This window comes from Mobula hypostoma, chromosome 2 (assembly GCF_963921235.1).
Source record: "Mobula hypostoma chromosome 2, sMobHyp1.1, whole genome shotgun sequence".
Lineage (NCBI taxonomy): Eukaryota > Metazoa > Chordata > Chondrichthyes > Myliobatiformes > Myliobatidae > Mobula > Mobula hypostoma.
Genome location: NC_086098.1, coordinates 88,467,369 through 88,483,665, shown reverse-complemented (window position 1 = coordinate 88,483,665; position 16,297 = coordinate 88,467,369). Strand labels below are relative to the sequence as shown.

At 41.5% G+C, this 16,297-nt stretch overlaps 1 protein-coding gene across 2 annotated transcripts in view; it reads right to left on the bottom strand.

Moving 5' to 3' along the window:
- prim2 (DNA primase subunit 2) overlaps window positions 1-16,297 on the bottom strand; it is a 293,057-nt gene that overhangs the window by 275,115 nt on the left and 1,645 nt on the right. For both annotated transcript variants that reach the window (XM_063071792.1, XM_063071782.1), the window contains exons 2-3: window positions 12,660-12,763; window positions 9,654-9,742 (exon numbers count right to left, since the gene is read on the bottom strand). In XM_063071792.1, the coding sequence (XP_062927862.1) occupies window positions 9,654-9,742; window positions 12,660-12,763 (193 nt within the window). The remainder of the gene's footprint in view (window positions 1-9,653; window positions 9,743-12,659; window positions 12,764-16,297) is intronic.

Sequence of the window (16,297 nt, the reverse complement as noted above, 5' to 3'; positions counted from 1 at the left end):
TTTTTAAATAGCGGGAGAATTCTGTGTTATGGAGTTGAGTCCACCACCAGATCAGCCATGATCTTATTGAATGGCAGAACTGGTTCAATGGACCACATAGCCTACTCCTGCTCCCATTTCTTATGTGGGAGGAAAAGGAAGCACCCAGGGGAAATCATGGTTTTAAAGAAAGAACGTGCAAACTCCATGTGAACATTCAGTACCAAGAAGCACTAGAAACAGCACACCACCAATAACATCACGACACCACCCTGGTCAACATCCATATGACCAAAAGAGCGGCATATTTTCATTTTCTACCTGAACGAGTTGATTCCTCAACCTATGCACAAAATTGTACTAATTTTGAAACTTTCACGAGCAACACACACAAAATGCTGAGTTCCTCCAGCATTTTGTGTGTGCTGCTCGAATTTCCAACATCTGCAGATTTTCTCTTGGTTGTGATTTGAAACTTTCACCCTTGTTTTCAAAGCTCTCCACAGCCTTTTTGCTCTTTTGGTATCCTCCTGCCCTACAATCCTCCAAAAACTCAAATATAAACAGGGTACCAAAAACATTCAGGTCAAGCAGTCTTGGAAAAAGATAAAGTTAATAGATCTGAACATTAGAACATCTCAGGTTAACTTCACCCCAAAAATGTCCACTGTATTTCTCTTTCCACCGCTGGGTGTTTTCAGCATATTCTGGTTTAATTCCAGTATCTGTAGTATTTTTGATATAGCTTTTATGGATTTCTGTCCTTTCACAGCTTCCAACCTAAACGGCACTGTAACTGCATCTTCCTCCAAAAGCCAAACTGCTGCTTGGCAATCCACCACAGGTCAGCTACAGTAGACAATGAAGATGCTACAAGCTTCAAGTTGAAGTTTAAGTTTAATTTTCATTCAACCATACATGAATACAGCCAAACGAAACAGTGTCAGTCCAGGGCCAAGGTGCAAAACACAGAACCAATATAGTGCTACACAGCTCAACAGATATATAGCACATAAGACAGCAGGAAACGTACAGCCACACAAAAAACTAATAATATAGCCCAAGTCCCTCAGTGCCACGTCCCATAGACCAGAGGTCCCCAACCACCAGGCTGCAAAGCATGTGCTACCGGGCCATGAGGAAACGATATGATTTGGCGATATGAAACGATATGAGTCAGCTGCAAACAAGAAGAAATCCGCAGATGCTGGAATTTCAAGCAACACACATAAAAGTTGCTGGTGAATGCAGCAGGCCAGGCAGCATCTCTAGGAAGAGGTACAGTTGATGTTTCAGGCCGAGACCCTTCGTCAGGACTAACTGAAGGAAGAGTGAGTAAGGGATTTGAAAGTAGGAGGGGGAGGGGGAGATCCAAAATGATAGGAGAAGACAGGAGGGGGAGGGATGGAGCCAAGAGCTGGACAGGTGATTGGCAAAAGGAATACGAGAGGATCATGGGACAGGAGGCCCAGGGAGAAAGAAAAAGGGGAGGGTGGAAAGAGAGGGGGAGAGAGTAAAGAGAAAAAAAAATGTGTGTATACAAATAAATAAATACCAGATGGGGTACGAGGCGGAGGTGGGGCATTAGCGGAAGTTTGAGAAGTCGATGTTCATGCCATCAGGTTGGAGGCTCCCCAGACAGAATATAAGGTGTTGTTCCTCCAACCTGACTGTGGCTTCATCTTTACAGTAGAGGAGGCCATGGATAGACATATCAGAATGGGAATGGGACATGGAATTAAAATACGTGGCCACTGGGAGATCCTGCTTTCTCTGGCGGACAGAGCTGTCAGCTGCACCTTTCCTCATTCCTTGTCACGCCCACTGTTGAACTTAAACGCACGTGAGATCATCAGTTGGTTATTAACCTACAACTACTCGATGAGTAAAAAACAAGTCACTTGAGAGTTTCTTTGGAAGAGGTGATAGGGGAAAAAAGGCCTAATGATGATGATAACACAGAGACAGCTGAGGCTGAGACTGCAAAAAAAAAAGCTTCCTTCCACAGAAAATGCAGTCGGCCCTCCTTATCCACAAGTTCCTCATGCGCGAATTCAACCAACCGCGAATCAAGAAAACCCGGAAGTGCTCTTCCAGCACTTGTTGTTCGAGCATGTACAGACTTTCTTTTCTTGTCATTATTCCCTAAGCGATGCAGTATAACAACTATCTTACAAAGCATTTACATTGTATTAGGTATTATAAGTAATCCAGAGATGATTTAAAGTATATGGGAGGATGTGCGTAGGTTATTGTGGATCGGGATCGGAAAAAAACCGTAAGTTCTCTTACCAAGTAAGTTGGAACAGGGACATTCGATATTATTTAGTGTCAGTTAGTCAAACGTTTGTCTTAGTATATATTTTACCTTTCTATGCATATAAAACACTTAAGAAACATATGTTTCAGCACCAGGCTCAGGAACAGAAGTTCCCGAGTTCGATCCAATGACAAACTGCTCCCAAACATGCTCTCCATCCCTGCCGGGTTGATGTGGAGAATCAAAAACCCAAAACCCAATAATTAACCACTGCATTGCTTAGTAATAATTGTAGCTTTCATCGGGGCAGGGCCTTTCTCACTTGTATCCTTTAAAATTGTTCCGATCGTTGACCAACTGTAGCCTAACGCAATTCCAATGACTGGTGGTGTTTCACCTCTTTCCGATCGCTTTGTTATTTCCACTTTATTTTCAATCGTGATCGTGATTATTTTCATGAACAGAAACACTGCGGATTCAGAGCTCCGCCGCCAGGTCCTAATGTCCACCGCACTGAGACAGGTTAAATAAGGTCCAGGGTTCCGCTAGGTCCTAAGGTCCACCGTATTGAGACAGGTTGAATAAGGGACTTAAGCATCCACGTTTTTTGGTATCCGCAAGGGGTCTTGAAACCAATCCCTCGCGGATAACACGAGGAATTCTGCAGATGCTGGAAATTCAAGCAACACACATCAAAGTTGCTGGTGAACGCAGCAGGCCAGGCAGCATCTCTAGGAAGAGGTACAGTCGACGTTTCAGGCCAAGACCCTTCGTCAGGACTGTAATTCTACCCCAACAAAAACCTCGTGTCCTGACGAAGGGCCTCGGCCCGAAACGTCGACTGTACCCCTTCCTAGAGATGCTGCCTGGCCTGCTGCGTTCACCAGCCACTTTGATGTGTGTTCCTCGCGGATAAGGAGGGCCAACTGTACAAGTCATACATAAAATATGGCTTTATTGTGGCTGGTGACTCACACACTCCAAGCCCCCTGTGTATGATATGTGGAGACAAGTGGTCTAATGAGGCAACAAAGCCCTCAAAGCTGCTTCGGCACCTTGAGTCCAAGCACCCTGCACTTAAAAGACAAACTCATTGAGTTTATTTTGAGCGGAAAAAACGTGAGCAAGCGGGACAGAAGCAAGTGCTGAGACCCACCACCTCCACAAATGCTGCTGCTCTGAGAGCGTCTACTTAGCGGCTAGCCGTATTGCTAAGGCTAAGAAACCTTTCACTGTTGGGGAAGAATTGATTCTGCCTGCTGCCAAGGACATGTGCCGTGAACTGTTGGGAGAAGCTTCAATGTTGTTGAAGTTATCAATTGCATCAAAGCAAAAGCCCTTAACTCACATCTGTTTGAACAGCTTTGCGAGGAAATGGATGCAGAGCACAAACGCCTTCTCTTAGACACTGAAGTCAGGTGCCGATCAAGGGGGAGAGCCCTGGCCAGGGTTTTTGAGTTAAGAGAGCCGCTACAGAGATTTCTTTCAGGAAAAAAGTCACCACTGGCAGCACACTTCAGTGACGAGGAGTGGATAGCAAAACTCTGTGTGACATCTTCAACCTGCTCAATGAGCTCAATTTGTCACTTAAGGGGAGAATGACAACTGTCTTCAAGTTGGCAGATAAAAGTGTCTGCTTTCAAAGCCAAACTGGAACTGTGGGGACGGCGAGTGGATAGGGGCATATTCGACATGTTCCCAACATTAGCAGGTATTTTGGGAAAGACTTGAGGCTGCACCGTCCTTCTCACAGCTGGTGCGCGATCACCTGTCTTTGTCGTCGACAGCATTTGAGCGTTACTACCCAACCGCAAATGACCCAAGACGTGCAAAGGAATGGGTCAGTGACCCATTTGTGAATGTCCCCGGTGAATCATCCATGTCAGTGCGGGAAGAAGATCAACTTCTAGAGTTTGCAAATAATGCTGGGCTGAAAAGTATGTTTAACATAACATCTCTGCTGACATTCTGGATCAAAGTCAAGGGTGAATGTCCTGAGATAGCCACGAAAGCACTGAAAACGTTCCTTCCATTTCCGACATTATATCTCTGCGAAGTGGGGTTTTCTGCAATGAATGCAATGAAAACTAAATTGCAGAATAGACTGGACATAAGGAACCCCCTTCGAGTATCGCTGTCTCCCATCACCCCTTGATGGGACCACCTTGTTGCAGGGAAACAAGCCCAGGGCTCCCACTGATTCACCGATATTGGTGTGTTGCAATGATTTTATATGTTCGTATGAGGAAAATATGCGGTGTGTTTAATTTCCAAACGTTACTTAAAAGGTTATGATGCTTTTGACTTAACACTATATTCATGGGAGGAAAATATGCAGTGTGTTTAATATTAAATTCGTTAGATAAATCCTTTTAGAAATGAAATTGAGTGTATTAACCACTTATAAGTGACTTATAGTTGACTTATCACCTATATTCCGATCATGATTAACACACACCAACCCGCCACCCCCGGTCGGCCGGTCCGCAAGAATATTGTCAATATTAAACTGGTCCGTGGTGCAAAACAGGTTGGCGACCCCTGGTGTAGACTGACGGTGCATAGGATATCATCAGCAACAACAGTATGCAGCTGTTCGAACATCACGCACTAAATAAAAGGGCAGTCACACACAAACACAATCCAGTTTGTCTTACACTGCGCGAACACTGAAGGGCAGCAACCAACGGGAAAGGTCAAGCACCAACCCAGCATGGATGCTATGCCACACAACCTCCTGCGACTTCTCCCCTGGGCAGCTGCAAGGGGCAATCCACAGCAGGAAGCCCTGGTGTGTGCTACAACCAAGGTCAAGCAGTTCCCCCGCCATCAGTCTCGCCAATGAACCAGTGAACCAAGGTCCTGGGATCACAAGAAAAACATCCAAGACAATCATTCGCACCACTTATTGGATCGCGTACGACCTCTAACACCTTCTTCCCTGGGTGGCTGAAGCAGACTGCAACACAGTGCACAACAAATCCAGCTCCACTACCATGAAGAAACTTGCTACTGAGGTAAATCTGTGGTACTTGACTTTCTTGATAACCAGCATTGTCTTGCAACCATAAAAAAGATGTAAGGGACCCAGAGGAGCCACTGTGTCCAAGCACTGCTATCTTACTGAAAATCGCAATGGAAGCTTCTCACATGGGTCGGAGCCATTCAGTGATGTGATTACAATACAAAGAGAGGAATTAAACGCAAGATCTTGCTCCATTTAATACTGGAAAAGGCAAATACACCATCATGCTTCAGGCATTGTGGCACATTGTAACAACAGCATTTAGTAAACAAAGGGGAAGCATGTACAGCTTACTGCAAGAGCAACCACCCAAATCAGCAAGATGACCTTGAATGTAGCTAGCACCCATATTAAGGTAAAAACACTCCACAGTATTAGCAAACAAAATTCAACCCTAAGCCTTAAGGAGACATCATAAGACAGGATGAAGCCATTCGGTCCACCATTTCTTCATGGCTGATTTATTTTCCCTCTCAACCCCATTCTCCTGTCTTCTCCCTATAACATTTGATACCATTACTAATCAAGGACCTATCAACCTCTGCTTTAAATATACCTAATGGCTTGGCTTCCATAGCCATCAGAGGTAGATAACCAAAGGAATTGTTCAAAATTATGAGTCTTAGAAAAGAGGACTGTTAGCAAGGGAGGGAACAGCAGCTGTCGATGGTACAGCCAAGAAAATAGTGAAGTGCAAAAGGACAGAATTTTTTTTACCAGAGCTGTGGGGCAAGCAAATACTTTGGAGATAGGAGAACCAAGATAATGAAGCATCCCAAAAGCAAGACTGAGAATTTTAACATTAAGCTGCTGCTGGAGCAGGAGCTAACTGAGGTCAGAAGGCCAAAGGGGGATGAATAAAAGAAACTGGCACAAGTTTTGATAACTCCCCGAGAGCATCATCGGAGATGCATCACCGTCTGGTACGGGAAGTGCAAGGCATCTGACCACAAGCCTCTACAAAAGATTGAGAGCACTGCTGAGGGGATCATGAGGTGTCTCTTCCACCCAGAGATATTTATCAAGCGCACTACATACGCAGGGCCCTTACTGTTGTCAATGACTCCTTCCATCCGTCCAACAATCTCTTTGACTCACCCCCGCCACCCCCCGAACATCAGACAGGAAGTGCTGTAGCATTAGGACAAGAACTTCTAGGATGGGAAACAATTTCTTCTCCCAGGCCAAGAGACTACTGAACTCCCTCCCATTCCCAGGTTTCATCACGTATGCAACGCCAGCAGTATTATAATGTTAATTGTTTAATTTTGTATTATAGATGTACCTTATTTGTCAATTTATTTATGGTAATTATTACTTAGTGTATTGTGTGTGAGTAACATGTAGCACCTTGGTCCAGAGGTGCTATTTCATTTGCAATATACATAAATATGGTTGAATGACAATAAGCATGAACTTAAACTATCCTTAACTACACACATTTAGCAATTTACATCATCTGTTGAAAAATGTTGATGTATGAATTCCAATCCCTTACGTCTCTGCAAGCTGCAGAGCACTGTTGCCTGACCAGCTTTAAGTTCTGACTCTCCAAAGGTACACAGCTTCACAAACCACCAAAAAAAATTCAAAACTAGACCCAGAATATGGTCCCAATGCACCCTCTGGTGGTCAACCATTGTAAAGCTCATTGTCTCCCAACCTTGTTTCCAAAGAAACACAAGAGATTCTGCAGATGCTGAAAATCTTGAGCAACGCACAATAAAAAAGCAGGGACTCAGCAAGTCAGGCAGCATCTATGGAGGGGAATAAAGAGCCAACCTTTCAGGCAGAGACGCTTCAATATTTTCTTTCTTTTCTTTTTAAATCTTTTTATTAATTTTCAAAATTATAAACTCAATAACAAAGTTAGTACAAAGAGATTAGAATAATCTTAATCAGCATTTACAAAAAGGATTAAGTAACATAGGTATAATAGACTTCCAAACTCATAATGAAATTAGTCATAAAAAAAATAAAAAGAATATATATATAAACCAAAAAAAATCCCCAGAAGAAAAAGAAAAAAAAACCAGAAAGAAACAGAACAAAACAGGGCTAGACCAATATCTTGAATCAGACACGTTCAGTAATGTCGTCAACTCCGCTCCTCTGTTCATATAATTTAAGTTAGAAAAAAGATTCGGAAAGGTCAGATTACATCATATGAAAATGTTGCATAAAAGGTTTCCAAGTTTCTTCAAATTTAACCAAAGGGTCAAAAATATCACTTCTAATTTTTTCTAAATTTAAACTTAATATAGTTTGAGAAAACCATTGGAATGTAGTAGAAGGATCAATTTCCTTCCAATTCTACAAAATAGATCTTCTAGCCATTAAAGTAACAAATGCTATCATCCGACAGGCTGAAGAAGACAAAGATCTACGTTCTACCATTGGCAATCCAAAAATTGCCATAATAGGATGGGTTTTAAATCATAGAACTGTTGAAATAATATCAAAAATATCTTTCCAATATTTTTCCAAAAGAGGACAGGACCAAAACATATGAGTTAAAGAAGACACCTCAGAGTGACATCTACCACAAGTAGGGCTTATATGGGAACAAAAACGAGCTAGTTTATCTTTGGACATATGGGCTCTGTGTACTAATTTAAATTGTATTAATGTATGTTTAGCATGTATAGAAGAAGTATTAACTAATTGAAAAATTTTCTCCCATTTCTCTATAGGTAGACAAAGTTGGAAGTTCCCTTTCCCATTCATTTTTAATTTTATCAGATATACCTGGCTGTAACTTCATAATTATACCATAAATAACTGCTATTAATCCCTTCTGAAAAGGATTTAAACCTAAAATTTATCAATAATGCCAGTAGGATTTGAAGCCAGAAAGGTAGGCAACGTAGAATTTTAAAAATTTCTTATTTGTAAGTATCTAAAAAAAAATGGGATCTAGGCAAATCAAATTTCTTAGATAACTGCTCAAAAGACATAAAACAGTTATCCAGAAATAAATCACAAAAACATATTATACCTTTCGTTTTCCATATCAAAAAGGCTTGGTCCATTACCGAGGATTGAAAAAAAGAAATTAGATATAATAGGACTTGACAACATAAATTCATTCAGGCCAAAAAATTTACGAAATTGAAACCATATTCGCAATGTATGTTTAACTATAGGGATAAACGTTTGTTTATTCAATTTAGATAGTACAAAAGGAAGTGAGGTTCCTAAAATGGAAGCTAAAGAAAACCCTTGTACAGAGTGGCCTTCAAGGTTTACTCAATATTTTCTTAGATCCAATCTGCTTCCAGCTCCTGTCCAAGATGCACCAGAAGAACTGTGCAGCAGACCCATTGTTTCAGCCTGCTCTTCCATCGTCATACTACATCCTTTCTCCATTTGTCCAGGTGATTCCCACTAACATCCATGACATTTTCAATGCCCTCCACCACTTTGACATTTTCTAATTCGCTCATCGAAACTGCTTCACCTTTCTCAATCGCCCACATTAACCCAAAGCAGAGGTCCCACTGGTTGTAACTTAACGATGCCCATTCAGTACCCTTCCACCAATACTCATGGCAAGCTGAACTTGTTGCTCTCTGAAGAGCTACTTGTTACTTCTACTGCAATCATTATGCCTTTAAAATCTAAATCCCATGACTCTAAGAATTAATGTTATTTTAAATTTTCTTACAGGTTTGGCAATCTCCCAACCACAATCTCCCTCATTACAGCCTTGCACCTTATTGTCTAAGCACACTACACTTTCTCTGTTACTCTTTATTCTGCACTCTATTGCTTCGCCTTGTACAGCCTCAACGTACTGATGTGCTGAAATGATCTGTATGGATGGCATGCAAAACAAAGTTCTTCACTGCACCTCAGACCATGACAACAATAAACCAATTTACACTAATTCCACCTGCAAACTCATCCTCATATTGATCAACATTTCTTTCAACTCCATTCATTTTCTCTAGATCAATGGTGTCTCTTTGGAATTACTTTTTGTGAAAATGTGTGGAAGTTTTTGATTAGTACAAATATTATTTTTACCCTCTTCTAGTCCTCTTGAAATTAACGCTAACATCGCATTTGCCCTCCCCCACCACTAACTCAACCTGCAAATTTACCTTTTAGGGAATCCTACACAAGGACTCCCAACTCCCTTTGTGCCTCAGATTTTTCGAATTTTCTCTGCATTTAGAAAATAGTCTGTCCTTTTATTTCTTATACCAAAGTGCATAACCATATACTTCCCAACACTGTGAGATTAGAACAGATTGTGTACTGAATACAAAATACTTAGCATCTAATAGTTGAAGTGCAAAAAGCTGAAGGTTACTAAACTAAAATCATTACCTCATTTTCAAAAACAAGTTCAAACTGGTTTTGTAAATTTTACATTGTACTTACGAATGGCAGTAAGCAAGACGCAGTATAAAATGAGAGATGTGATCTTTCCTCCTCATTTCATAATCATCCATTTTCTCCTCATTGAAAACCTGATGGAAGCAGATAGATAAAAGTACTTAAAATTAACCAGGCTGAAAATAATACCTTGCCAATATACCAAGACGGCAGAAAGAAAGTAGCTGGAAGTTTACAGATTTAGAGCACAATACAGTAGCAGTGACCCAGGTTCAATTCCACTGCTCTTTGTAAGGAGTTTGTACCTCCTTCCCATGACTGCATGGGTTTCCTCCAAGTGCTCCAGTTTGCTCCCACATTCCAAAGAATGTGAGTTAGTAGGTTAATTACAGCTACCTGGACTATTCCTCTTCCCACCATGTCTCTTGCAAAAATGCCATCCCCTTCTCACAATTCCTCTGCCTCCACCGCATCTGCTCTCAGGATGAGGCTTTTCATTCCAGGATGAAGGAGATGTCCTCCTTTTTCAAAGAAAGGGGCTTCCCTTCCTCCACCATCAACTCTGCTCTCAAACGCATCTCCCCCATTTCACGCATATCTGCTCTCACCCCATCCTCCCGCCATCCCACTAGGAATAGGGTTCCCCTTGTCCTCACCTACCACCCCACCAGCCTCCGGGTCCAACATATAATTCTCCGTAACTTCCGCCACCTCCAACAGGATCCCACCACTAAGCACATCTTTCCCTCTACCCCTCTCTCAGCTTTCTGCAGGGATTGCTCCCTATGCGACTCCCTTGTCCATTCGTCCCCCCCATCCCTTCCCACCGATCTCCCTCCCAGCACTTATCCTTGTAAGCGGAACAAGTGCTACACATGCCCTTCCTCCCTCACCACCATTCAGGGCCCCAGACAGTCCATACAGGTGAGGTGACACTTCATCTGAGAGTCAGCTGGGGTGATATACTGCAGCTGGTGCTCCCGATGTGGCCTTCTATATATTGGCGAGACCGGATGCAGGCTGGGAGACCATTTCGCTGAACACCTACGCTCCGTACACCAGAGAAAGCAGAATCTCCCGGTGGCCACACATTTTAATTCCACGTCCCATTCCCATTCTGATATGTCTATCCACGGCCTCCTCTACTGTCAAGATGAAGCCACACTCAGGTTGGAGGAACAACACCTTGTATTCCGTCTGGGTAGCCTTCAACCTGATGGCATGAACATTGACTTCTCTAACTTCTGTTAATGCCCCACCTCCCCTTCGTACCCCATCTGTTATTTATTTATTCTCTCTCTCCCCCCCCTTTTTCTCCATCTGTCCCTCTCACTACTTGCCCGTCCTCTGGGCTTCCCCCCTCCCCTTTCTCCCTAGGCCTCCCATCCCATGATCCTCTCCCTTCTCCAGCCTCATATCCCTTTTGCCAATCAACTTTCCAGCTCTTAGCTCCATCCCTCCCCTTCCTGTCTTCTCCTATCATTTCGGATCTCCCCCTCCCTCTCCCACTTTCAAATCTCTTACTATCTCTTCTTTCAGTTAGTCCTGACGAAAGGTCTCGGCCCAAAACATCGACAGTGCCTCTTCCTATAGATTCTGCCTGGCCTGCTGCGTTCAGCAATTTTTGTGTGTGTTGCTGGGTTAGTAGGTTAACCGGTCACATGGCTATAATTGGGTGGCACAGGCACAGTGGGCTGGAATGGCTTGTGACTGTGCTGTATCTCTAAGTAAAAGAACATGCTTATAACCTAGAGCAATCATTTAAAAGATTATTCAAACAAGTTCAGGCAACCCACTTCCTCTATATGCATATTTCTCTGTAATATAACATCCATCTGTGACATTCACTCCTTCTGTTGTTTTTCTTTTTCCTTCTCTTTATTTCTGAGTAGAGGACATGCCTTCCTACCCTGCACACTGCAGTTGTACATTCTCGTGTCTCTATTCTCACTCTCGACATGTTCCTATTCATTCAATGACCAGATAATTTTAACCCACAGTCACCTCGGGTGTCAAACATGCACACCTTCACCCCCACACATCAAACTACTTTTGTCTCCTTCCCAGGTCTGCCAGACCTGGAACATTTACACATCTCTCACAAATATGGCCTGACTTGCCAAACATTTTTACCATTTACAATGTATTGCTGAAACTTTTTCAACCAGTTCTCTCATTACGCTTGACAGAAGAAATCAAATCATCCAAGAATACAAGTAAAATCAAAAGTAACAAAACTACCAGAAACTAATCAACTTAGTGAATTTAACTGACTGTTGAAGACTTTGCAATTCCATCAAAAGCAGTAGCTCAGCACCCATGCTGTTGGCCAAGAACTATTTAAAATCTTTTCTTTAAAAGGTTGATAGCTTTTTTGACTATTATAAATTGCCCCCCCATGGGCAAGTAAAATATCTTAATTCCACTTATAACTTATGGATTCTATCAAGGGAGCCTATTTCTTTTGCACTATTTATTTTTGTAACTTATGATTTTACTGCTGCCACAAAACAACAAATTTCATGATATATCATCATAAACCTGCTTCTGATTCCTAACATAACCATGTAATTTATACAGTCCAGTAAGCCTCATATCAGTGGTACGGAAACTTTGGAGAGGATATGAGGGGTAGGATTTATGCGTGTTTGGAAAGGCACGGCCGCTCCAGGACAGTAAAAATGGCTTTGTGCAGGGAAGATCGCGCCTCACAAACTTGACTGAGATTTCTGGGGAGGTGGCAAAGGTACTTGCTGAGGTTAAAGTGGTGGATGCTAGCTACATGAACTTTAAGGCCCTGATGATTGGTTGATTCAGGAGATAAAAAATGCATGGAATCCAAGGTGAATTGCAAGTTTGAATTTGGAACTGGCTTCATTAAGAAGTAGGGGTGGAAGAGGGTTAATTAGGCTGAAAGTCTGGGACCAATAAAGCATCAGTGCTCTAATATCATCTAGTGTGGGAGCATTCCCGATCTCAACCCAAGTAAAAAAGGGTAGAGAAATCGGATGAAATATTGAAGTAGGATTCTTGTAAAGTATAAAAGCTTACCCTGTAGGGAAACTTCAACTTTCGAAGTTCACACTCCAGTTTCTTGTTATAAGGTTCAGATCCTCTGATGTAACCGATGCCAATATTTTCTACACTCTTGAGAACTAAAAGAGAAGAAAATAATTAATTCCAACCAGATCTAATCTATTATACCAACTGTAACTGCAATTTATGATAGTTCTTGAAAGCTCGTGTTTCAGTGGAACCAAAGAAGCAATTCAAACTGATTAAAACTCAGATGCAAAACTGAGTACAATTTAACAGTCCATATTGTGGTCACTCTTAAGCAGTGCAGGATTCTACCACCAGTGTAAGTGGCAGCCACTTTTACTTAGCTCTTAACCTGGTTTTAAGATCTGATGTTCAGGAAGTGACTTCTCATATTACCTTCTAACAATAATTCACAGCATCTTTATTAAAATTGAAGATCCTGAGATACCAAATGAAGGTATTAACCGTTGTAATTTGTAACAAGTACAGTTAATTGGGACACATCGGAACTAGTACATTTTGGCCTAAATTTTGAACATTATCAATATTACAACTGTAGTATAAAACCGTGTATTAACTCCTAATAGTAATCGAGAGAAGAATTCACCAAGTGTATGTGTTCTTCTGATTGACTGTAAATGAGCCAAATCAACGCAGATATCTCGTGCAGATAATGGACTGCCTTCGTACAATGCTGTCGATGATTGCATCCTCTAAATCTTTATTTTCATTATAACATTCAAAATGATTGCCATAATCTCCAAATTTTTCATAGTCCCCAACTTGTTTTAAGTGGTGAAATAATTTCATTTTCACTCCTGGACATTTCTGGCCTCTCCAAGCCTGAATGCTTGAAAACACAGTGAGCAAAACGGTTCTGAATTCTCACCAACTATCAGTGATAAAGATCCCTGTCTTTTGAACACAAGTGCACACAACTGACGCTATTTTATAAACTGCTTGCTCTAAGCACGATACAGTGCCTAACAGCCACACATGTGCATGCATCTGATGCTAGTTAGAAACTGTTCAGCAATTAAGCAGCACAGTGTCCCAAATAAAAGAAAGGAATCCGGGCTGCTTTCTCAATTAGTTTTTGTTCTTTAAGAGTTGTGCCAAATAAGCAGCTGCTTCGATTAACTAATGGCCCAATTAACTAGAATCCATTGTATAGAAATATGGTAGCACAGGTAACCAGAGGCTTGGTTAGACAACAGATTTAGGGTCTTCCTAAAGAAGAAGACAACTGCAGAGGTTTGAAAACAAGCTGCAAGAGCTCAGGCATGGTTACTAATGGTTGGCTGAAGAAAATCAAGAATATGTAAGAGGCCAACATGAGAGCAACACATGTTTGGGAGTGAAACAACTTAGATGATGTTACAGATTTGAGAACAAGGCCATGGGGTAACCAGCTATATGGAGTATCTGCACTGCAATCGGCTAGAAAGACAGTAACAGCCAGGTAACCAAAGGTACCTTTCATTGTATGTTGCAGCACTATAGTTAGCTTTTTTTTTATAGAAGTACAGTAATTAGACAACATATCTAGATAATAAAGATTAATCCATAACTGCTACGGAGAAATTTCTATTTTCCTGGGTTTCCTTCACTTTCGAATTTCACTTGCTCTCTCTTATCACCAGGTTGAGTAAAGCCCATGAATAAATACTGTAACTTCCAATGAGAACCAAAAAACTTCAATTTGCAATGGATTAAATGTAAGATTAACTGAAAGCAGTATTTCACAAATAGATGGGATTAAGTTTAAATTTAAGAAGCATTGGATTAGACAGCACAGAGAATATTCCACTTCTACAATCTGGACGAAATGCAAAATTTCCAGGAGTGATAAATATCTGGATAATAAAGAAAATAAATTTAATTAATAGCAAGTTTATCGATATCAAAAACAAAAGCATTAAGGTTCCTAATGAATTAGAATCAGGTTTATTATCATTGACATGTGTCATGAAATTTGTTATTTTGTAGCAGCAGTACATAAAATTTACTATAGTTACAATAAGGAATATAAAAATTAATAGTGCAAAAAGAGAGAAAAAACAGTGAGGTAGTGTTCATGAACCACTCAGAAATCAAATGGCACAGGGGAAGAAGCTGTTCCCAAAATTCTGAGTCTCTCTCTTCAGGCACCTGGTAAGAGATGCTTCAGCAGAGTTTGCTCCTGTTATCAGCCAACAACCTTAACACGAATCATTTCCCAGAACCCTATAATCCTGCTCCTAACCAGTCCCGTTAATTTTCCTTTTTAATTTTATCATGAGTACAACACACTCTGGCAAGGCTTGTGTTGACAGTCATTCTTAATTGGGCAGACACACTACTGGGCTCACACGAGCATAGAACCCAGACTGGGCCGATGCTCCAAAGTTCAGAAGATCCAATGAGCAAACTTATATGGAGCGCTGCCATAAGAAAGCAGCATCCATCATCAAAGATGTCCACTATCCAGGCCACACCCTCTTCTCACTGCTATTGTTCCCACACCAGCAGGTTCACAGTTATTACCCTACAACCATCAGGCTCCTGAACTGGCGTGGATAACTACCTTCACCAATATGCTGAACTAATTCTAAAACCACTATACAGTCACTTTCAAGGCCTCATATTCTCAGCATTATTTTGTATTTGCAGAGCTTCATCTCCTTTTGCACCGTGGCAGCACCAATCTTAGTTTTTTTCATGTTTTTTTTATTTTTCTGTAGAAAAATGAATCTCAAGTTTGTGAATGGTACATATACAGTGGATTCCAGTTAGTTGAGCCATTAGTTAATTGGGGCAGCCACTTATTTAGCACAACCTTCAAGAACCCTAATCGAGAAAAGAGCTGGGATTTCCTTCACCTAGTTGGGACACAGTGTTGGCGCGTGGCCAAGTGGTTACAGCGTTCGTCTAGTGATCTGAAGGTCACTAGTTCGAGCCTTGGCAGTGGCAGTGTGTTGTGTCCTTGAGGAAGGCACTTAACCACACATTGCTCTGCGACACCAGTGCCAAGCTGTATGGGTCCTAATGCCCTTCCCTTGGACAACATCGGTGGCGTGGAGAAGGGAGGCTTGCAGCATGGGCATTGTCTTCCATACAACCTTGCCCAGACCTGCACCCTGGAAACCTTTCAAGGCACAAATCCATGGTCTCACGAGACTAACGGATGCCTATATAAAGTTGGGACACTACATCAGGACAGGAAACTGTTGCCAAATAGTTTCTACCTAGCATCAGTCACACGTACTTGTGGCAGTTAGACACTACATTGTGCTAAGGGAGAACGATTTTTAAATAGCATCAGTTGCGTATGCGTGCATTATGTTATTCCTTTGGGTTGACGGACACTGAATTAAAAAGCAGTGATTTTTGCCATTACTTCATACAGGAAGGCAATGAAAACAGCACATTATCTGCAATAGGTGTTTGGGGATTTTGTACATTGACAGTCAATCAAAAGAACAAGGCAGCGTACACTGGATGAATTGCTCTGTTGATAACTATGACAAACTATTACACAGTTTTATAGTACTATAATAGTATTGGTAGTGTTTAATTGTTCTATATTTCACTTAAATTCAATTGAACAGTAGTTTGTCCTTTTTTACTATTTTCCATGAAACTTTGGCTAATTGAGGCAGCCACTT